Below are 24,212 nucleotides of genomic sequence, written 5' to 3'. Positions count from 1 at the left end.
CTACCAGGAATATGACTTTCCCGAAACGGATCCAGTGTTTTGCCTTCCACCCAATACAATGGATCTGATCCCAGCCGGCGACCCTGTGCGACGCCGTAAAAGGGGCAAACGAGGCGGTCTCGTGGTCAGGCTTCGGAGACGGGCACATCGCGCTCCACTCCCTAGCATACTACTCGCCAATGTCCAGTCTCTTGACAATAAGGTTGATGAAATCCGAGCACGGGTAGCATTCCAGAGAGACATCAGGGATTGCAACGTGCTCTGCTTCACGGAAACATGGCTAACTCAAGAGACGCTAACGGAGTCGGTGCAGCCAGCTGGTTTCTTCACGCATCGCGCCGACAGAAACAAACATCTTTCTGGTAAGAAGAGGGGCGGGGGGGTATGCCTTATGATTAACGAGACGTGGTGTGATCATCATAACAACACACAGGAACTCAAGTCATTCTGTTCACCTGATCTAGAACTCCTCACAATCAAATGTCGACCGCATTATCTACCAAGGGAATTCTCTTCAATCATAATCACAGCCGTATATATTCCCCCCCAAGCAGACACATCGATGGCCCTGAACGAACTCTATCTGACTCTTTGTAAACTGGAAACCACACACCCTGAGGCTGCATTCATCGTAGCTGGGGATTTTAACAAGGCTAATCTAAAAACAAAACTCCCTAAATTCTATCAGCATATCGATTGTGCTACCAGGGCTGGGAAAACCCTAGATCATTGTTATACTAATTTCCGCGACGCATATAAGGCCCTCCCCCGCCCCCCTTTCGGAAAAGCTGACCACGACTCCATTTTGTTGATTCCAGCCTACAAACAGAAACTAAAACAACAAGCTCCCGCGCTCAGGTCTGTTCAACGCTGGTCCGACCAATCTGAATCCACGCTTCAAGACTGCTTCGATCACGCGGATTGGAATATGTTCCGCATTGCGTCCAACAACAATATTGACGAATAAGCTGATTCGGTGAGCGAGTTCATTAGGAAGTGCATTGACGATGTCGTACCCACAGCAACGATTAAAACATTCCCAAACCAGAAACCGTGGATTGACGGCAGCATTCGCGTGAAACTGAAAGCACGAACCACTGCTTTTAACCAGGGCAAGGTGACCGGAAGCATGACCGAATACAAACAGTGTAGCTATTCTCTCCGCAAGGCAATCAAACAGGCTAAGTCCCAGTACAGAGACAAAATCGAGTCGCAATTCAACAGCTCAGACACAAGAGGTATGTGGCAGGGTCTACAGTCAATCACGGATTACAAAAAGAAAACCAGCCCCGTCGCGGACCAGGATGTCTTGCTCCCAGACAGGCTAAACAACTTTTTTGCCCGCTTTGAGGACAATACAGTGCCACTAACACGGCCCCCTACCAAAACCTGCGGGCTCTCCTTCACTGCAGCCGAGGTGAGTAAAACATTTAAACGTGTTAACCCTCGCAAGGCTGCAGGCCCAGACGGCATTCCCAGCCGCGTCCTCAGAGCATGCGCAGACCAGCTGGCTGGTGTGTTTACGGACATATTCAATCAATCCTTATCCCAGTATGCTGTTCCCACATGCTTCAAGAGGGCCACCATTGTTCCTGTTCCCAAGAAAGCTAAGGTAACTGAGCTAAACGACTACCGCCCCGTAGCACTCACTTCCGTCATCATGAAGTGCTTTGAGAGACTAGTCAAGGACCATATCACCTCCACCCTACCGGACACCCTAGACCCACTCCAATTTGCTTACCGACCCAATAGGTCCACAGACGACGCAATCGCAACCACACTGCACACTGCCCTAACCCATCTGGACAAGAGGAATACCCATGTGAGAATGCTGTTCATCGATTACAGCTCAGCATTTAACACCATAGTACCCTCCAAACTCGTCATCAAGCTCGAGACCCTGGGTCTCGACCCCGCCCTGTGCAACTGGGTCCTGGACTTCCTGACGGGCCGCCCCCAGGTGGTGAGGGTAGGTAACAACATCTCCACCCCGCTGATCCTCAACACTGGGGCCCCACAAGGGTGCGTTCTGAGCCCTCTCCTGTACTCCCTGTTCACCCACGACTGCGTGGCCATGCACGCCTCCAACTCAATCATCAAGTTTGCGGATGACACTACAGTGGTAGGCTTGATTACCAACAACGACGAGACGGCCTACAGGGAGGAGGTGAGGGCCCTCGGAGTGTGGTGTCAGGAAAATAACCTCACACTCAACGTCAACAAAACAAAGGAGATGATTGTGGACTTCAGGAAACAGCAGAGGGAGCACCCCCCTATCCACATCGACGGGTCAGTAGTGGAGAAGGTGGAAAGTTTTAAGTTCCTCGGTGTACACATCACGGACAAATTGAATTGGTCCACCCACACAGACAGCGTTGTGAAGAAGGCGCAGCAGCGCCTCTTCAACCTCAGGAGGCTGAAGAAATTCGGCTTGTCACCAAAAGCACTCACAAACTTCTACAGATGCACAATCGAGAGCATCCTGTCGGGCTGTATCACCGCCTGGTACGGCAACTGCTCCGCCCACAACCGTAAGGCTCTCCAGAGGGTAGTGAGGTCTGCAGAACGCATCACCGGGGGCAAACTACCTGCCCTCCAGGACACCTACACCACCCGATGTCACAGGAAGGCCATAAAGATCATCAAGGACAACAACCACCCAAGCCACTGCCTGTTCACCCCGCTATCATCCAGAAGGCGAGGTCAGTACAGGTGCATCAAAGCAGGGACCGAGAGACTGAAAAACAGCTTCTATCTCAAGGCCATCAGACTGTTAAACAGCCACCACTAACATTTAGCGGCCGCTGCCAACATACTGACTCAACTCCAGCCACTTTAAAAATGGGAATTGATGGAAATTATGTAAAAATGTACCACTAGCCACTTTAAACAATGCCACTTAATATAATGTTTACATACCCTACATTACCCATCTCATATGTATATACTGTACTCTATATCATCTACTGCATCTTGCCATCTTATGTAATACATGTACCACTAGCCACTTTAAACTATGCCACTTTATGTTTACATACCCTACAGTACTCATCTCATATGTATATACCGTACTCTATACCATCTACTGCATCTTGCCATGCCGTTCTGTACCACCACTCATTCATATATCTTTATGTACATATTCTTTATCCCTTTACACTTGTGTGTGTGTATAAGGTAGTAGTTGTGGAATTGTTAGGTTAGATTACTTGTTGGTTATTACTGCATTGTCGGAACTAGAAGCACAAGCATTTCGCTACACTCGCATTAACATCTGCTAACCATGTGTATGTGACTAATAAAATTTGATTTGATTTGATTTGATTTGATACTTAAGTCTCAGAGCAAGTGACGTAACTGATTGAAATGCTAGTAGCGCGTACCCGCTAACTAGCTAGCCATTTCACATCCGTTACACTCACCCCCCTTTCAACCTCCTCCTTTTCCGCAGCAACCAGTGATCCGGGTCAACAGCATCAATGTAACAGTATAACTTTACGTCGTCCCCTCGCCCCGACACGGGCGCGAACCAGGGACCTTCTGCACACATCAACGGTCGCCCACGAAGCATCGTTACCCATCACTCCACAAAGGCCGCGGCCCTTGCAGAGCAAGGGGCAACCCTACTTAAGTCTCAGAGCAAGTGACGTAACTGATTGAAATGCTAGTAGCGCGTACCCGCTAACTAGCTAGCCATTTCACATCCGTTACACATGGTAAGAACTGAAAAGTCAAGATTGTCATTTATCATGAAGATATTTCCATGGATTAACAAACCCATCTACAAATCAATCTAGTTCTTTGTTCCATTCTGATCATTAAAACATTCATGGTGTTACTGGAGGTACATCTACTGTAAATGTCAAGGTCCTGATTAATACTGTATGACTCCAAACATCACTAAGGTCCTGATTCATACTGTATGACTCTAAACATCACTAAGGTCCTGATTCATACTGTATGACTCCAAACATCACTAAGGTCCTGATTCATACTGTATGACTACAAACATCACTAAGGTCCTGATTCACACTGTATGACTACAAACATCACTAAGGTCCTGATTAATACTGTATGACTCTAAACATCACTAAGGTCCTGATTCATACTATATGACTCTAAACATCACTAAGGTCCTGATTCATACTATATGACTCTAAACATCACTAAGGTCCTGATTCATACTATATGACTCTAAACATCACTAAGGTCCTGATTCATACTATATGACTCTAAACATCACTAAGGTCCTGATTCATACTATATGACTCTAAACATCACTAAGGTCCTGATTCATACTGTATGACTCTAAACATCACTAAGGTCCTGATTCACACTGTATGACTCTAAACATCACTAAGGTCCTGATTAATACTGTATGACTCTAAACATCACTAAGGTCCTGATTCACACTGTATGACTCTAAACATCACTAAGGTCCTGATTAATACTGTATGACTCTAAACATCACTCAACTTTCTTATAGTTCTTCCAGAGGATCAGTATTACCTGTCTGTCTGTCTGTCTGTCTGTCTGTCTGTCTGTCTGTCTGTCTGTCTGTCTGTCTGTCTGTCTGTCTGTCTGTCTGTCTGTCTGTCTGTCTGTCTGTCTGTCTGTTCTGCCAAAGGATCAGTATTAAGATCTGCAAGTCTCTCTCTTTTTTCTCTGTAGTGGATGGTCTACTCTGTTAGAGGATCAGTATCTCTCTCTCCTTTATCTCTGTAGTGGATGGTCTACTCTGTTAGAGGATCAGTATCTCTCTCTCCTTTATCTCTGTAGTGGATGTTCTACTCTGTTAGAGGATCAGTATCTCTCTCTCCTTTATCTCTGTAGTGGATGTTCTACTCTGTTAGAGGATCAGTATCTCTCTCTCCTTTATCTCTGTAGTGGATGGTCTACTCTGTTCGAGGATCAGTATCTCTCTCTCCTTTATCTCTGTAGTGGATGGTCTACTCTGTTAGAGGATCAGTATCTCTCTCTCTCTTTTATCTCTGTAGTGGATGGTCTACTCTGTTAGAGGATCAGTATCTCTCTCTCTCCTTTATCTCTGTAGTGGATGGTCTACTCTGTTAGAGGATCAGTATCTCTCTCTCTCCTTTATCTCTGTAGTGGATGGTCTACTCTGTTAGAGGATCAGTATCTCTCTCTCCTTTATCTCTGTAGTGGATGGTCTACTCTGTTAGAGGATCAGTATCTCTCTCTCTTTTATCTCTGTAGTGGATGGTCTACTCTGTTAGAGGATCAGTATCTCTCTCGCTCCTTTATCTCTGTAGTGGATGGTCTACTCTGTTAGAGGATCAGTATCTCTCTCTCTCCTTTATCTCTGTAGTGGATGTTCTACTCTGTTAGAGGATCAGTATCTCTCTCTCTTTTATCTCTGTAGTGGATGGTCTACTCTGTTAGAGGATCAGTATCTCTCTCTCTTTTATCTCTGTAGTGGATGGTCTACTCTGTTAGAGGATCAGTATCTCTCTCTCCTTTATCTCTGTAGTGGATGGTCTACTCTGTTAGAGGTTCAGTATTAATATCTACATTATTTGAGAAATAGCAGTGAAGGATCACAATGTCTATGTTTTTATAATGTTCTTTCAGCTCTCTGCCAGAGGATCAGTCCAGGTGTGCAGTGTGTGAGCAGGTGCAGAGGGATCCAGTCTCTATCACCTGTGGACACAGGTTCTGCAGACAGTGCATCACCAGATACTGGGAGAAACCTGCTCCTTCGGGAGACTATGACTGTCCTCAGTGTAGAAAGAGATCCAGAACACATCCTGTACTACAGCACCTGAGTGAACCCAATGATGCAAGAGGCTCTGAAAACAGTAATACCACTTAGAGACAAGTCAATACCTCAATATGATTTAAATGTAGTTAACTACAATAATAGAGATAATATAAGTTACTGTAGTTGTGAAGGCCCACTTTTCATCCTGTCAATGAATGTGTCTGATACACGTCCTTTTACACTTCCCTTGTAGTGGATGACAGCCTGGAGAGAGCCATAGTAAACCACAAAGACAGTCTGACAAGGAGGTATGAATGTGTGATAGAAGGTATGGAAAAAGCAGGGAATCAAACTCCCCTCAACAGGATTTACACAGAGCTCTACATCACAGAAGGAGAGAGTGAAGGGGTTAACAATGAACATGAGGTGTGGCAGCTAGAGACAGCATCCAGGACACCAACCTCACATGACACAGCAATCCACTGCAATGACATCTTTAAACCCTTACCTGGCCAAGAGAGAAGCATCAGAACCGTGCTGACGAAGGGCGTCGCTGGCATCGGAAAAACTGTCTCTGTGCAGAAGTTCATCCTAGACTGGGCTGAAGGGAAGGCAAACCAAGATGTCAATATCATATTTCTGCTTCCTTTCCGGGAGCTGAACTTGATCAAAGATCTCCAGTACAGTCTTCTCAGACTTTTAAATGTGTTCCACACAGAACTAGACATAGGCAATGCAAAGAAACTCACTGCCTGTAAAGCTATGTTCATCTTGGATGGTTTGGATGAAAGCAGATTTCCATTGGATTTCCAGCATATTGAAATGATGTCTGATGTCACACAGGCATCGTCTGTTGATGTTCTGCTGACAAACCTCATCAAGGGAAATCTGCTTCCCTCTGCTCTCCTCTGGATAACTACTCGACCTGCAGCAGCCAATCAGATCCCTTCAGGGTGTGTTGACCAGGTGACAGAGGTACGAGGGTTCAACGACCCACAGAAGGAGGAGTACTTCAGGAAGAGATTCAGTGATGAGGACCTGGCCAGCAGAATCATCTCACACATAAAGACATCAAGGAGCCTCCACATTATGTGCCACATTCCAGTCTTCTGTTGGATTTCTGCAATAGTCCTTGAACACATATTGAGTATAGACAAGAGGAGAGAGATGCCCACGACTCTGACTGAGATGTCCATACACTTCCTGCTCATTCAGACCAGCCTGAAGAACCAGAAGTATCATGGAAGAGATGAGATGGATCAAGAGGAGCTCATGGAGTCAGATAAGGAAATTCTTCTAAAGCTGGGTAAGCTGGCATTTGAGAATCTGGAGAAGGGTAATCTCATGTTCTATGAAGAAGACCTGAAAGAGTGTGGCATTGATGTCAAAGAAGCCTCAGTGTACTCAGGATTGTGCACACAAATCTTTAAAGAAGAGTCTGTGTTATTTCAGAGAGTGGTGTACTGCTTTATTCATCTGAGCATTCAGGAGTTTCTCTCAGCTGTCTACATGTACCATTGTTACACAACCAAGAACATGGATGAACTGAAGCCCTTCCTCAAGAGAAAGTCTAGAGCCGCGTCTGAAGAGCTAACCTTGCATGACCTGCTGAAGAGTGCTGTGGATAAAGCCTTGGAGAGTAAGAATGGACACCTGGACCTTTTTGTCCGCTTCCTTCATGGCATGTCACTGGAGTCCAATCAGAAACTCCTACGAGGTCTGGTGACACAGACAGAAAGCAGTCCAGAGAGCGTCCAGAAAACGATCCGATCCCTTAAGGTGATGCAGAGGAAGAACATCTCCCCTGAGAGGTGCATCAATCTCTTCCACTGTCTGATAGAGATGAAAGACCATTCAGTACAGGAGGAAATCCAAGAGTACTTGAGGTCAGAGGACAGATCCAAAAACCTCACACTTGCTCACTGTTCAGCGTTGGCCTACATGCTGCAGATATCAGAGGAGGTTCTGGATGTGTTTGACCTGAAGGAATACAAGACATCACAGGAGGGTCGTAGGAGACTGCTCCCAGCTGTGAGGCACTGCAGGAAAGCTCTGTAAGTATTCATGTAAATATCGCATACCAGAATAAATTGTAGTTACAGCAGCATTTTCATTGGCTGACTGGCTCTGTAAGTACTCATGTGACTATCCCTCAGACCAAACTTTACTGTATGTAGGAACAACAGCATTTTCATTGGCTGACTAAACTTTCTATCAGCTGAAAACTTTTACAAACTATAATACAAACGGATCAGAAAAGTTGTAGCATTGAGCCATGTATGCACGGCGTTACACATTATTCGTTCACGGCAAACAGTGTGAGCAGGGAAAGCTAAGCGTAACATTTTAATACAACCTGTCTGTCATTGTTTTTACTCTGTATTGACAGACTCACTGGCTGTAAACTCACAGACACGTCCTGTGAAGTGTTGCTCTCAGCTCTCAGTTCAAACTCCTCACACCTGAGAGAGCTGGATCTGAGTAACAATGACCTGAACGATTCAGGAGTGAAGCTCCTCTCTGCTGGACTGGGGAATCCCCACTGTAAACTGGAGACTCTGAGGTCCGTATTGTTGTATTTGGTCAACAAGTGATAACTGTTCACCAGATCCACATGTGTTTACCAGGCACACATAGTCCTCACCATATGTGTTTGGACAGTGAAGCATACTGTTAAAAATGTGGTGCTATGCTCCAGCATTTTGCATTTGAGATGTTTGATATTAATGTTTGATATTAGGCGACAGTACAGAATGTCACTTTTTATTTGAGGGTATTCATAAATATCTGTTTGACCGTTTAGAAATGATGGCACTTCATGTATCTAGTTCTCCCATTTGAAGAAGTACCAAATATTTGGACAAAATAGTAGTAGTATTTGGTCCCATATTCTTTGCCTGCAGTGATTACATCAATCTTGTGATTCTACAAACTTGTTGAATGTATTTGCAGTTTGTTTTGGTTGTGTTTTGGATGATGTTTTTCCTAATAGAAACTGAATGGTGAATAATGTCCTGTCATTTTGGAGACACTTCACTTGTATTGTAAGAATTGAAGATGTTTCTGAACACTTCTACATTCATGTGGATGCTACCATGATCATGAATAATCATGAATGAATCGTGAATGATGATGAATGAGAAAGTTACAGAGGCACAAAGATCATACCCCCCTCTGTTATTGGTAATGGTGAGTGGTTAGCATGTTTTGTTGTAGTCTCTGTTATTGGTAATGGTGAGAGGTTAGCATGTTTTGTTTTAGCCTCTGTTATTGGTAATGGTGAGAGGTTAGCATGTTTTGTTTTAGCCTCCGTTATTGGTAATGGTGAGTGGTTAGCATGTTTTGTTTTAGCCTCTGTTATTGGTAATGGTGAGAGGTTAGCACGTTTTGTTTTAGCCTCTGTTATTGGTAATGGTGAGAGGTTAGCATGTTTTGTTTTAGCCTCTGTTATTGGTAATGGTGAGAGGTTAGCATGTTTTGTTTTAGCCTCTGTTATTGGTAACGGTGAGAGGTTAGCACGTTTTGTTTTAGCCTCTGTTATTGGTAATGCTGAGAGGTTAGCTCGTTTTGTTTTAGCCTCTGTTATTGGTAATGCTGAGAGGTTAGCACGTTTTGTTTTAGCCTCTGTTATTGGTAGTGCTGAGAGGTTAGCACGTTTTGTTTTAGCCTCTGTTATTGGTAATGGTGAGAGGTTAGCATGTTTTGTTTTAGCCTCTGTTATTGGTAATGGTGAGAGGTTAGCATGTTTTGTTTTAGCCTCTGTTATTGGTAATGCTGAGAGGTTAGCACGTTTTGTTTTAGCCTCTGTTATTGGTAATGCTGAGAGGTTAGCACGTTTTGTTTTAGCCTCTGTTATTGGTAGTGCTGAGAGGTTAGCACGTTTTGTTTTAGCCTCTGTTATTGGTAGTGCTGAGAGGTTAGCACGTTTTGTTTTAGCCTCTGTTATTGGTAATGGTGAGAGGTTAGCACGTTTTGTTTTAGCCTCTGTTATTGGTAATGCTGAGAGGTTAGCACGTTTTGTTTTAGCCTCTGTTATTGGTAGTGCTGAGAGGTTAGCACGTTTTGTTTTAGCCTCTGTTATTGGTAGTGCTGAGAGGTTAGCACGTTTTGTTTTAGTCTCTGTTATTGGTAGTGCTGAGAGGTTAGCACGTTTTGTTTTAGTCTCTGTTATTGGTAGTGCTGAGAGGTTAGCACGTTTTGTTTTAGTCTGTTATTGGTAATGCTGAGAGGTTAGCATGTTTTGTTTTAGTCTCTGTTATTGGTAGTGCTGAGAGGTTAGCATGTTTTGTTTTAGCCTCTGTTATTGGTAATGCTGAGAGGTTAGCATGTTTTGTTTTAGTCTCTGTTATTGGTAGTGCTGAGAGGTTAGCATGTTTTGTTTTAGCCTCTGTTATTGGTAATGGTGAGAGGTTAGCATGTTTTGTTTTAGCCTCTGTTATTGGTAATGGTGAGAGGTTAGCATGTTTTGTTTTAGCCTCTGTTATTGGTAATGGTGAGAGGTTAGCACGTTTTGTTTTAGCCTCTGTTATTGGTAATGCTGAGAGGTTAGCACGTTTTGTTTTAGCCTCTGTTATTGGTAATGCTGAGAGGTTAGCATGTTTTGTTGTAGCCTCTGTTATTGGTAATGCTGAGAGGTTAGCTCGTTTTGTTTTAGCCTCTGTTATTGGTAGTGCTGAGAGGTTAGCACGTTTTGTTTTAGCCTCTGTTATTGGTAGTGCTGAGAGGTTAGCACGTTTTGTTTTAGCCTCTGTTATTGGTAGTGCTGAGAGGTTAGCACGTTTTGTTTTAGTCTCTGTTATTGGTAGTGCTGAGAGGTTAGCACGTTTTGTTTTAGTCTCTGTTATTGGTAGTGCTGAGAGGTTAGCACGTTTTGTTTTAGTCTGTTATTGGTAATGCTGAGAGGTTAGCATGTTTTGTTTTAGTCTCTGTTATTGGTAGTGCTGAGAGGTTAGCATGTTTTGTTTTAGCCTCTGTTATTGGTAATGCTGAGAGGTTAGCATGTTTTGTTTTAGCCTCTGTTATTGGTAGTGCTGAGAGGTTAGCATGTTTTGTTGTAGCCTCTGTTATTGGTAATGGTGAGAGGTTGGCATGTTTTGTTGTATCCTCTGTAACTTTCTCACTCATTATTATTCATGATTCATTCATGATTTTTCTTAATCATGGCATTATCAGGATTAATTTAGTAGTGTTTAGAAACATATTATCTACTCACTTAGACAGAAGATTAATCCAGTCATTATCCACCATTCAGTTACTATTGGTCAAAACATAACCCAAAACACAACCACAACAAACTGCAAATGCAAACAATGAGTTTGGGACCAAATACTAAACTCATGACTACTTTAATACACTATAAGTGAATTGATCAGAATACTTATGACTTCTTCAACTGGAGGGACTAGATACATAAAGTGCTTTCATTTCCAAAGGGTGAAACAGATATGTATGAAAATACCCTCAAATTAAAGGTGACATTATATACTGTCACATCATATGAAACATTTGATCTGAAATCCAAAATGCTGGAGTATAGAGCCACATTTAAAATGTTAGCTTCACTGTCAAAATAGATATGGTGTGGACTGTATACTCAATTCAATCTAAATCTGATACCTCACTTTCTGTCTTTTGACTGATACTGTTTTTTAAACTGGTCTGGTCAGTCTACTCAAATATTTGTACTATACATGTTTCTCTCCTCAAGCAATAGATTGATCATTTATGAAAATTATATATTCATTTATGAATACATATGTCAGGTTTCAGGACAGTGATAAATCTAAATATGTTGAAAAAATATACTGCCACTATTTTCACCACCAAATAATAGCAGTGTGATTTTAATATGATTTGACTCTTTGCAGACTGTCAGGCTGTCTAGTCACAGATGAAGGCTGTTCTTCTCTGGTCTCAGCTCTGAAGTTAAACCCCTCACACCTGAGAGAGCTGGATCTGACTAACAATGACCTGAAGGATTCAGGAGTGAAGCTCCTCTCTGCTGGACTGGGGAATCCCCGCTGTAAACTGGAGACCCTGAGGTCAGTATTCCTGTAATTGGTCAACAAGTGATAACTGTTCACTAGTTCCACATGTGTTTACCAGGCACACATAGTCCACACCATATGTGTTTAGACAGTGAAGCTTACAGTTTTACATTTGGTGCTATGCTCCAGTATTTTGGATTTGAGATAAAATGTTTCATAATAGACGACAGTACAGAACGTCACCTTTTATTTGAAGGTATCCATACATATCTGTGTTACCATTTACAAATGAAGCACTTTATGTATCTAGTCCCCCCATTTGAAGAAGTCATAAGTATTCTGACCAATTAACTTAAAGTGTATTAAAGTTGTTAAAAGTTTAGTAATTGGTCCCATATTCTTTGCCTATAGTGATTACATCAAGCTTGTGACTCTACAAACTCGTTGGTTGAATTTGCAAATAGTTTTGGTTGTGTTTTGGATGATGTTTTTCCCAATTGACACTGAATGGTGAATAATGTCCTGTCATTTTGGAGTCACTTCACTTGTATTGTCACTAAGAATAGAAGATGTTTCTGAACACTTCTACATTCATGTCTATACTACATTAATTATGAATAATCATGAAAAATCCTGAATGATGTTAAATGTTACAGAGGTACAATGATCATACTCCCACACCCCCCTAAAAAACAAAACAATGCTAACCTCTCCCCATTACCAACAACAGTAGAGGTTTGCATTGTTTTTTGGGGGGTGGGGGTGGAGTATGATCTGTGTGCCTCTGTAACTTTCTCATTCAACATCATTCATGATTTGTATTAATCATGTTGCCATCAGGATTAATTAAGTAGTGTTTAGAAACATGTGATCTACTCACTAAGACAGAAGATTAATCCAGTCACCATTCAGTTACTATTGGTCAAAACATAACCCAAAACACAACCAAAGCAACTGCAAATGCAAGCATCGAGTTTGGGACCAAATACTAAACTCATGACTACTTTAATACACTATAAGTGAATTGATCAGAATACTTATTACTTCTTCAACTGGGGGGACTAGATACATAAAGTGCTTTCATTTCCAAAGGGTGAAACAGATATGTATGAAAATACCCTCAAATAAAAGGTGACATTATATACTGTCACATCATATTTTATTTATTTATTTATTTAACCTTTATTTAACTAGGCAAGTCAGTTAAGAACAAATTCTTATTTTCAATGACGGCCTAGGAACAGTGGGTTAACTGCCTTGTTCAGGGGCAGAGAGACAGATTGGTACCTTGTCAGCTCGGGGATTCGAGCTGAAACATTTGATCTGAAATCCAAAATGCTGGAGTATAGAGCCACATTTAAAATGTTAGCTTCACTGTCAAACTAGATATGGTGTGGACTGTATACTCAATACAATCTAAATATGATACCTCACTGTCTTTTGACTGATACTGATTTTTAAACTGGTCTGGTCTGTCTACTCAAATATTTGTACTTTACATTTTTCTCTCTTCAAGCAATACTTTGATCATTTGTCATTTCTAATAATGATAAGTTCATTTATTAATATATATGGCAGGTTTCAGGACACTGATATATCTGAATATGTTTAAAATATACTGCCACTCCAATTTCACCACCAAAGAATAGCAGTGTGATTGTAATATGATTTGACTCTTTGCAGGCTGTCAGGCTGTCTAGTCACAGAGGAAGGCTGTGCTTCTCTGGTCTCAGCTCTGAGGTCAAACCCCTCACACCCGAGAGAGCTGGATCTGAGTAACAATGACCTGAAGGATTCAGGAGTGAAGCTGCTCTCTGCTGTACTGGGGAATCCCCACTGTAAACTGGAAACTCTGAGGTCAGTATTTCTGTAGTTGGTCAACAAACAAATGCCAAACTCACCTGTTATTGGTAATGGTGAGAGGTTGGCAGGTTTTGTTGTAGCCTCTGTTATTGGTAATGGTGAGAGGTTAGCATGTTTTGTTGTAGCCTCTGTTATTGGTAATGGTGAGAGGTTAGCATGTTTTGTTGTAGCCTCTGTTATTGGTAATGGTGAGAGGTTGGCAGGTTTTGTTGTAGCCTCTGTAACTTTCTCACTCATTATTATTCATGATTCATTCATGATTTTTCTTAATCATGGCATTACTAGGATTAATTTAGTAGTGTTTAGAAACATGTTATCTACTCACTTAGACAGAAGATTAATCCAGTCATCATCCACCATTCAGTTACTATTGGTCAAAACATAACCCAAAACACAACCAAAGCAACTGCAAATGCAAGCATCGAGTTTGGGACCAAATACTAAACTCATGACTACTTTAATACACTATAAGTGAATTGGTCAGAATACTTATGACTTCTTCAACTGGAGGGACTAGATACATAAAGTGCTTTCATTTCCAAAGGGTGAAACAGATATGTATGAAAATAACCTCAAATTAAAGGTGACATTATATACTGTCACATCATATGAAACATTTGATCTGAAATCCAAAATGCTGGAGTATAGAGCCACATTTAAAATGTTAGCTTCACTGTCAAACTAGATATGGTGTGGACTGTATACTCAATACAATGTAAATCTGATACCTCAATGTCTGTCTTTTGACTGATACTGTTTTTTAAACTGGTCTGGTCAGTCTACTCAAATATTTGTACTATACATTTTTCTCTCCTCTAGCAATAAATTGATCATTTCTAATAATGATATATTCATTTATGAATAGATATGTCAGGTTTCAGGACAGTGATAAATCTGAATATGTTGAAAAAATATACTGCCACTATTTTCACCACCAAAGAATAGCAGTGTGGTTTTAATATGATTTTACTCTTTGCAGACTGTCAGGCTGTCTAGTCACAGAGGAAGGCTGTGCTTCTCTGGTCTCAGCTCTGAAGTTAAACCCCACACACTTGAGAGAGCTGGATCTGAGTAACAATGACCTGAAGGATTCAGGAGTGAAGCTGCTCTCTGCTGGACTGGGGAATCCCCACCGTAAACTGGAGACTCTGAGGTCAGTATTCCTGTAGTTGGTCAACAAGTGATAACTGTTCACCAGATCCACATGTATTTTCCAGGCACATGGTCCACACCATATTTGTTTGGACAGTGAAGCTTACAGTTTTAAATTTGGCTCTTTGCTCCAGCCTTTTTGATTTGAGGTAGATTGTTTCATAATAGGCGACAGTACAGAATGTCACCTATTATTTGAGGGTATTCATACAATCACAACACAAAAGTATGTGGACACCCCTTCAAATTAGTGGATTCAGCTATTTCAGCTGCTCTGGTCAACTGTAAGAGCTGTCATTGTGAAGTGGAAATGTGTAGGAGCAACACCGACTCAGCCGCGAAGTGGTAGGCCACACAAGCTCACAGAACAGGACTGCTGAGTTCTGAATCACGTAGCGCGTACAAATTGTCTGTCCTCGGTTGCAACACTCACTACCGAGTTCCAAACTGCCTCTGGAAGCAACGTCAGCACAATAACTGTTTGTCTTAAGCCACACACAAGCCTAAGATCACCATGCGCAATGCCAAGCGTCGGCTGGACTAGTTTGAAGCTCGCCGCCATTGGACTCTGGAGCAGTGGAAACGCGTTCTCTGTATGATGATGGTAGCCTAGTTGTTAGAGCGTTGGGCCAGTAAACGAAAGGTTGCTGGATCGAATCCCCCGAGCTGACAAGGTAAGAATCTGTCGTTCTGCCCCTGAACAAGTGTTGGAGGAATTAGATAATTCCTCTGATGTACTCATTAATTAAATTCAATCTGTCTATTTATAAGAATTTGTAAGATACTTATTAATATAAAATAGACAGGATACAGTCTTATTAAAATTAGATAATAGTATTTATTCTCGGAGCACGCTCCCATTTGACCATAAACAACAGGTTTATATACAAGATATGACGTCATAGGTTACAGAATAAATCTCCTTGTCCTGACAAATAGAAAACAGGTTCAAAAGTTCATTCCAACTTCCCAGCGCACACACATGACACACAATATAATCTATTCTCCTGAAGGCTCACTATAATTTATTACCACTTTAGCAGACAACTCAAGATAATGGAAGACCTAAAACGTTACCCACAGCCTTATCTAAACATCTCAGGGCTAAGTTGGGTCAGTTCAACCATAGTTTAACGACCCTTTCTGTTTACTTTATAACCCACAGCTCAAATCTCTTTTCACCAGGCGTGCAGAGTTCAATTAGTTGTAGCTTTATCTAAATTTAGAAATTGTTTTATTAATTATCAACAAAATTCCTAACAACAAGGCAGTTAACAAACTGTTCGCTGGTAGGCCGTCATTGTAAATAAGAAAGTGTTCTTAACTGACTTGCCTAGTTAAATAAAGGTTAAGTTTAAAAAATGAATCTGACATTCTACTAATCTGGGTTTGGCGGATGCCAGAAGAACGCTACCTGCCCGAATGCATAGTGCCAACTGTAAAGTTTGGTGGAGGAGGAATAATGGTTTGGGACCCTTAGTTCCAGTGAAGGCAAATCTTCTACAGCATACAATGACATTCTAGACAATTCTGTGCTTCCAACTTTGTGGCAACTGTTTGGGGAAGGCCCTTTCCTGTTTCAGCGTAACAATTTACATTTTTACATTTTTAGTCATTTAGCAGACGCTCTTATCCAGAGCGACTTACAGTAGAGTGCATACATTTTATTACATTTTTTATTTTTTATTTTTTTATTTTTTTAATGACATTTTTTTCACATACTGAGACAAGAATATCCCTACCGGCCAAACCCTCCCTAACCCGGGCGACGCTATGCCAATTGTGCGTCGCCCCACGGACCTCCCGGTTGCGGCCGGCTGCGACAGAGCCTGGGCGCGAACCCAGCTCAGCCTGGGCGCGAACCCAGAGACTCTGGTGGTGCAGCTAGCACTGCGATGCAGTGCCCTAGACCACTGCGCCACCCGGGAGGAATGCCCCCGTGCACAAAGCGAGGTCCATGCAGAATAGGTTTGCTGAGATCGTTGTGGAAGACTGGGCTGCACAGACCCTTGATATCAACCCCATTGAACACCTTTGGGATGAATTGGAACACCGACTGCGAGGCAGGTCTAATCACCCAACATCAGTGCCCAACCTCACTAATGCTCTTATGGCTGAATGGAAGCAAGTCCCTGCAGCAATGTTCCAATATCTAGTGGAAAGCATTCCCAGAAGAGTGGAGGCTGTTATAGCAGCAAAGGGGAGACCAACTCCATATTAATGCCCATGATTTTGGAATGAGATGTTCGACAAGAGCAGGTGTCCACATACTTATGGCCATGTAATGTATCTGTGTTACTGTTTAGAAATGAAAGCACTTGATGTATCTAGTTCTCCCATTTGAATAAGTCTTAATAATTTGGACATAATCACTTATATTGTATTAAAGTAGTCAAAAGTTTAGTATTTGGTCCAATATTCCTTACCCACAGTGATTACATCAAGCTTATAGACTGGTCTGGTCAGTCTACTCAAATTTTTGTACTATACATTTTTCTCTCAACAAGCAATACTTCGATATTTTGTCATTTCTAACAATGATACATTCATTTATGAATAGATATGGCAGGTTTCAGGACACTGATCTATCTGCAAATGTAGAAAAAATATACTGCCACTCCAATTTCACCACCAAAGAATAACAGTGTGATTTTAACATTATTTTACTCTTTGCAGACTGTCAGGCTGTCTAGTCACAGAGGAAGGCTGTGCTTCTCTGGTCTCAGCTCTGAGGTCAAACCCCTCACACCTGAGAGAACTGGACCTGAGCTACAATCACCCAGGAGACTCAGGAGTCAGACTGCTCTCTGCTGGACTGGAGGATCCACACTGCAGACTGGAGAAACTCAAGTATGGTTTATGTCAATGTTCATATCAGCCATGTTTGAGTTATCAGGCTAGTTAAGACAAACATGCTTACCACCACTTGGACAAAGTTATATGATGACTGTGTGTGTATGTGTTCGTGTGTGTGTGTGTGTGTGTGTGTGTGTGTGTGTGTGTGTGTGTGTGTGTGTGTGTGTGTGTGTGTGTGTGTGTGTGTGTGTGTGTGTGTGTGTGTGTGTGTGTGTGTGTGCACGTGTGTGAATGCTTGAGTTCACGTGTATCACTCAATGACTGTCTGTTCTTCTGCTTACCGCTACAGTGTGGAACATGGTGGAGAGCACACAATGAAACCTGGGCCTAGAAAATGTGAGTGTTTACTGCTGTGAAGAATATGACTAAGAATAAGTCCTAATTCAAGTTAAGTCAAAGGCCACCATCATTACTTACTTGTTCATATTAAATATCAGCTGTAGTTCTACAGAATCAGAAATCAGGGACACCAACGTTTACAAAGAGTTTCTTTGACAATGTGTGTGTCTGTGTGGCATGTTCATGTTACTTTAGAGGGTGTGTGTGTGTGTTCATGATGTGTACAAGTGCATGTGTGTCCAGTGTGTGTGTGTGTTCAGGATGTGTGTGTGTGTTCATGCATGCATACAGATGTGTGTGTGTGTGTGTGTGTGTGTGTGTGTGTGTGTGTGTGTGTGTGTGTGTGTGTGTGTGTGTGTGTAATTAATGAGAATAAGTGTGTTTTATATTACCATACAGTATAACATATGATCATTCAACAAGTCTCACAATACCTTAACTTCTCCTTTTGATACCTAGAAACGTCTAGATTAAATTAATTAATGAAAAGTAAGTTAACATTCTAATGTGAATGATGATGATTTCTAATATTGTGTCTGGTTTCATCCATCAGATGCCTGTGATCTCACACTGGACCCAAACACAGTAAACAGACTCCTCTCTCTGTCTGAGGAGAACAGAAAGGTGACGTGTAGGAGAGAGGAGCAGCCATATCCTGATCACCCAGAGAGATTTCAGGACCATAAACAGGTGCTGTGTAGAGAGGGTCTGACTGGGCGCTGTTACTGGGAGGTAGAGTGGAGTGGGAGAGGGGAGGCAGAGTGGAGTGGGAGAGGGGAGGCAGAGTGCAGTGGGAGAGGGGAGGCTGAGTGGAGTGGGAGAGGGGAGGCTGAGTGGAGTGAGAGAGGGGAGGCAGAGTGGAGTGGGAGTATGGCTCTTATAGGAGTGACATATAAAGGAATCAGCAGGAGAGGATGGCGCAATGACTGTGATATTGGATACAATGACAAGTCCTGGAGTCTGAATTGCTCTGGCAACAGTTACTCTGCCTGGCACAATAATAATCACACTACCATAGCCGTTCCCTCCTCCAGCTCCCACAGAGTAGGAGTGTTTCTGGACTGGCCAGCCGGCACTCTGTCCTTCTACAGAGTCTCCTCTGACACACTGACCCACCTGTACACATTCCACACCACATTCACTGAGCCCCTCTATCCAGGGTTTTATGTTTGGTATAACACGTCAGTGTCCCTGTGTCAGGTGGTCCCTGTGTCAAACACAACATGATGTTTCACTCTAATCCTGGTCATGTTCAATAAGACACACTGGAGCAACAATGTAGAATATCTCTCTGGTGTGTAAACATATGATTGTAAATATTCATGAATACACACCATTGAAGTTGACAGACATTGTCAACTAGAGTCATTCATTAATAGAATGAATCACCACACTGTGTTGTAAAAACTGGTTTCATTTAGAAATCACTGATCTTGTTGTTATTGGGCTTCTTGGTGTTTGTAAATATTGTTGTCTGTAGAATGTTTCTTTGTCAAATTCTTGACACAACAATCTTGTTTCTGTATAAACTCAATTCCACTGAATGAAATGTACATGTGACAGAAGTGACTAATAAAGTTTAATCAACCAGATGAAAGAAGAGAGGTGTAAATGTTTTAATATTGATCAGAGTATTGTAGTACACTGAATGAATGTACAGTGTGGTGGCAGAATTGGTGTGAGCTGTTGTATCTTCTAAAAGGACATGTTCTGTGTTGGACTGTGATGTCATGCCTTTCATAGAGTCCTGGTATGTCTCACCCTAACACAAGGCCATTGTGTTCCGGAACTTTCGCTTGTATAAAATAACTGTTGTATAACAATGTGATTGTGTTATTACCTCCCACTCTAGAAGGGACATGTAACCGTTTACTCTTTGAGCTCCTTCCCTGTGAAATCAGATCTCCCTCGCAGCTGCTTGATTAAAGGTTTTTCTATTATACAATGAAATAGTCTCTGCCTTGATCTTTGAATCGTGACCCGGATGAGAGCGATGTGACTTTTGACCTGTTTCACTTGGCTTGGACCCAGACATCTCCATGGCCACAACTAAAAAAGGTATTCAAAAATCTCTGTCTGTTTTCCAGCCGAGTGGTGAAAGATCTCTTGCCCTCCTCCTCATTTATGTCTAACTGCCGATGAGCAACGATACGTTTTATCTATAATTTCTCTTCATTATTTCTCTTCATATGACAAGGATTGAAAAGGATTTGCCAGTAGATTGTCGACGTGATTCATGATGAAGACTGCTAGCTAAGACTTTGAAAGTATGATGTTGACGTGATCAGTCTAATCAAAGCTACGGTAGATATGTGATTTGACGCCATTTTATCTGTGGCCAATGACCTTGAGCCTTCTTGGATGGGAACTTCTAATGTAAGTCTATGGGGCTTGAATTTTCAAGCTCTACCTGTAAATTTTGCGGTGATGTAGTGTCCCCATAAGTGAGAGAACATTGTGTCAATCACGGCACAACTAGAGAACATTATCAACCCCTATGCTCCTTATGTTCCGCTGGCTGCCCCACCACCATAGAAAGCACTAAACTGAAGCTGAATTACCTGCATTATTAACTCAATTATTATTAGTATTTTTTACATTGTTTGCAAACTGATATGTGACACATATTAATGTCAAAAGAACATGCAAAACATTCAAAACAATATAAAACAAATCTCTGGAATGGGTAGGTGTGTCCAAACTTTTGACTGGTACTATATATACAGTTGAAGTCGGAAGTTTACATACACTTAGGTTGGAGTCATTAAAACTCGTTCTCAACCACTTCACACATTTCTTGTTAACAAACTATAGTTTTGGCAATTTGGTTAGGACATCTACTTTGTGCATGACACAGGTAATTTTTCCAACAATTGTTTACAGACAGATTATTTCACTTATAACTCACTGTATCACAATTCCAGTGGTGATCCTAACTGACCTAAAACAGTTTTTTTTTTACTAGGATTAAATGTCAGGAATTTTGGAAACTGAATTTAAAACCTCTTTGGGCTAGGTGGGACGGTAGCGTCCCACCTGGCCAACATCCGGTGAAATTGCAGAGCGCCAAATTCAAAATACAAAATTCGTAATATTAAACATTCATGAAAATGCAAGTGTTACACATCGGTTAAAAGCTTAACTTCTTGTTAATCCAGCCGCTTTGTCAGATTTCAAAAAGGCTTTACGGCGAAAGCACACCATGCGATTATCTGAGGACAGCGCCCCGCATACAAAAGCATTAAAAAAAATTAAACCAAGCAGAGGCAACGGCAACGGCCTCGAGGTCGACCCGGAGGACGAGGCGCAGGGCGATCCGGATGGAGGCGATGGAAATCCCTCAACATTGACGGATCCAAAATGTCCCCCACCGGTACCCAGCACCTCTCCTCCGGACCGTACCCCTCCCAGTCCACGAGGTACTGCAGAATGGCCCGTATCGTATACGACGGGGACCCCTCGATGTCCAGAGGGGGAGGAGGGACCTCCGGCACCTCACCGTCCTGCAGGGGACCAGCTACCGCCGGCCTGAGGAGAGACACATGAAACGAGGGGTTAATACGATAATAGGAAGGGAGTTGTAATCGATAACACACCTCGTTTATTCTCCTCAGGACTTTGAAGGGCCCTACACACTGCAGCCCCAGCTTCCGGCAGGGCAAGCGGAGGGGCAGGTTTCGGGTCGAGAGCCAGACCCTTTCCCCCGGTACAAACACGGGGGCCTCACTGCGGTGGCGGTCAGCACTCCTCTTCTGCATTCTACTAGCTTGTTGGAGGGACTCCTGGACGGCACTCCAGGTCTCCTTGGAGCGCTGTACCCATTCCTCCACCGCAGGAGCCTCGGTCTGGCTCGGATGCCATGGTGCCAGGACCGGCTGGTACCCCAACACACACTGAAAGGGGGACACGTTAGTAGAGGAGTGGCGTAGTGAGTTCTGGGCCATCTCGGCCCAGGGAATGTATCTCGCCCACTCCCCTGGCCGGTCCTGGCAATACGACCACAGAAACCTACCCACCTCCTGGTTCACTCTCTCCACCTGCCCATTACTCTCGGGGTGATAACCAGAGGTCAGGCTGACCGAGACCCCCAGACGCTCCATAAACGCCCTCCATACTCGGGACGTGAACTGGGGGCCCCGATCAGAAACGATGTCCTCCGGCACCCCGTAGTGCCGGCAGACGTGGGTGAATAAGGCCTCCGCAGTCTGTAGGGCTGTAGGGATACCGGGCAACGGGAGGAGACGGCAGGACTTAGAAAACCGATCCACAATCACCAGAACCGTAGTGTTCCCCTGAGACGGGGGAAGATCTGTCAGGAAATCTACGGATAGATGAGACCATGGCCGTTGTGGAACGGGGAGGGGTTGCATCTTCCCTCTAGGAAGGTGCCTAGGAGCCTTACTCTGGGCGCATACCGAACAGGAGGAGACATAAACCCTAACGTCCCGAGCTAAGGTAGGCCACCAATACCTCCCCCGAAGGCTCCCCACTGTCCTCGCCACCCCAGGGTGACCCGAGGAGGGTAGGACGTGAGCCCACCGAATCAGTTGGTCCCGAACACCAAGCGGCACGTACTTCCGCCCCGCCGGACACTGAGGAGGCGCGGGTTCCGCCCGTAGCGCCCGCTCAATGTCCGAGTCCACCTCCCATACCACTGGTGCTATCAGCCTCGAGGCGGGAAGGATGGGAGTGGGTTCGGTGGACCTATCCTCCGTGTCGTAAAGGCGGGACAGTGTGTCAGCCTTTACATTTTGGGAGCCTGGTCTATAGGATAACGTAAACCGGAACCGGGTGAAGAACATGGCCCACCTTGCTTGACGTGGGTTCAGTCTCCTAGCTGCCCGAATATACTCCAGATTCTGGTGGTCGGTCCAGATGAGAAAGGGGTGCTTAGCCCCCTCAAGCCAGTGTCTCCACACCTTCAGAGCCCTGACCACCGCTAACAACTCCCGGTCCCCCACATCATAGTTACGCTCCGCTGTGCTGAGCTTCCTAGAGAAGAAAGCGCAGGGGCGGAGTTTTGGTGGCGTACCCGAGCGCTGTGATAGCACGGCACCGGCCCCAGCCTCGGATGCGTCCACCACCACTATGAATGCTAGAGAGGGGTCCGGATGCGCCAACACAGGTGCATCCGTGAACAGCGCCTTCAACCTGTTGAAAGCTCCGTCCGCCGCTGCTGACCACCGCAACCGCACCGGGCCCCCCTTTAGCAGTGAGGTAATGGGAGCCGCTACTTGGCCAAAACCCCGGATAAATCTCCGGTAGTAGTTGGCAAAACCCAAAAACCGCTGCACCTCTTTTACCGTGGTCGGAGTCGGCCAATTACGCACGGCCTTAATGCGGTCACTCTCCACCACCACCCCCGAGGTGGAAATGCGATAACCCAGGAAGGAGACGGCTCGTTTGGAGAACACACACTTCTCAGCCTTGACGTATAGGTCATGCTCCAGCAGTCTACCAAGCACCTTGCGTACCAGAGATACATGCGCGGCGTGAGTAGCTGAGTAGATCAGAATGTCATCGATATACACAACCACGCCCTGCACGTGCAGGTCCCTGAGAATGTCGTCTACAAAGGATTGGAAAACGGCTGGAGCATTCTTTAACCCATACGGCATGACGCGGTACTCATAGTGGCCCGATGTGGTACTAAATGCGGTTTTCCACTCGTCTCCTTTCCGAATACGCACCAGACTGTACGCGCTCCTGAGGTCCAGTTTTGTAAAGAACTGCGCTCCGTGAAATGATTCCACCGCCGTAGCGATGAGAGGTAGTGGGTAACTAAACCCCACTGTGATGGCATTTAGACCTCTATAATCAATACACGGACGCAAACCTCCCTCCTTTTTCTTTACAAAAAAGAAACTCGAGGAGACGGGTGAGATGGAGGGCCGAATGTACCTCTGTCCCAGAGACTCCGTGACATATGTCTCCATAGCCAACGTCTCCTCTTACCGTGGCGAGAGAGTGACTGGGAAGGCACCGTGTTCTGGTGCCTTCCCAGCTACCGCCGGCCAGCTACCGCCGGCCTGAGGAGAGACACATGAAACGAGGGGTTAATACGATAATAGGAAGGGAGTTGTAATCGATAACACACCTCGTTTATTCTCCTCAGGACTTTGAAGGGCCCTACACACTGCAGCCCCAGCTTCCGGCAGGGCAAGCGGAGGGGCAGGTTTCGGGTCGAGAGCCAGACCCTTTCCCCCGGTACAAACACGGGGGCCTCACTGCGGTGGCGGTCAGCACTCCTCTTCTGCATTCTACTAGCTTGTTGGAGGGACTCCTGGACGGCA

At 43.9% G+C, this 24,212-nt stretch overlaps 1 protein-coding gene across 1 annotated transcript in view; it reads left to right on the top strand.

The window, feature by feature from the left end:
- The window catches only part of LOC120041838 (NLR family CARD domain-containing protein 3-like), a gene marked incomplete at its 3' end in the record, with an annotated part of 26,464 nt that extends 7,819 nt beyond the window's left edge, over positions 1-18,645 (top strand). Inside the window, exons 4-12 of the mRNA XM_038986708.1 lie at positions 5,593-5,819; positions 5,976-7,776; positions 8,112-8,285; positions 11,590-11,763; positions 13,393-13,566; positions 14,552-14,725; positions 17,401-17,574; positions 17,870-17,916; positions 18,473-18,645. Of these exons, the coding sequence (XP_038842636.1) occupies positions 5,593-5,819; positions 5,976-7,776; positions 8,112-8,285; positions 11,590-11,763; positions 13,393-13,566; positions 14,552-14,725; positions 17,401-17,574; positions 17,870-17,916; positions 18,473-18,645 (3,118 nt within the window). The remainder of the gene's footprint in view (positions 1-5,592; positions 5,820-5,975; positions 7,777-8,111; positions 8,286-11,589; positions 11,764-13,392; positions 13,567-14,551; positions 14,726-17,400; positions 17,575-17,869; positions 17,917-18,472) is intronic.
- Between the last annotated feature and the right edge of the window lie 5,567 nt (positions 18,646-24,212).

Source organism: Salvelinus namaycush, chromosome 3 (assembly GCF_016432855.1).
Source record: "Salvelinus namaycush isolate Seneca chromosome 3, SaNama_1.0, whole genome shotgun sequence".
Classification (NCBI taxonomy): Eukaryota; Metazoa; Chordata; class Actinopteri; order Salmoniformes; family Salmonidae; genus Salvelinus; species Salvelinus namaycush.
This window is presented reverse-complemented; position numbering and strand designations above follow the sequence as displayed.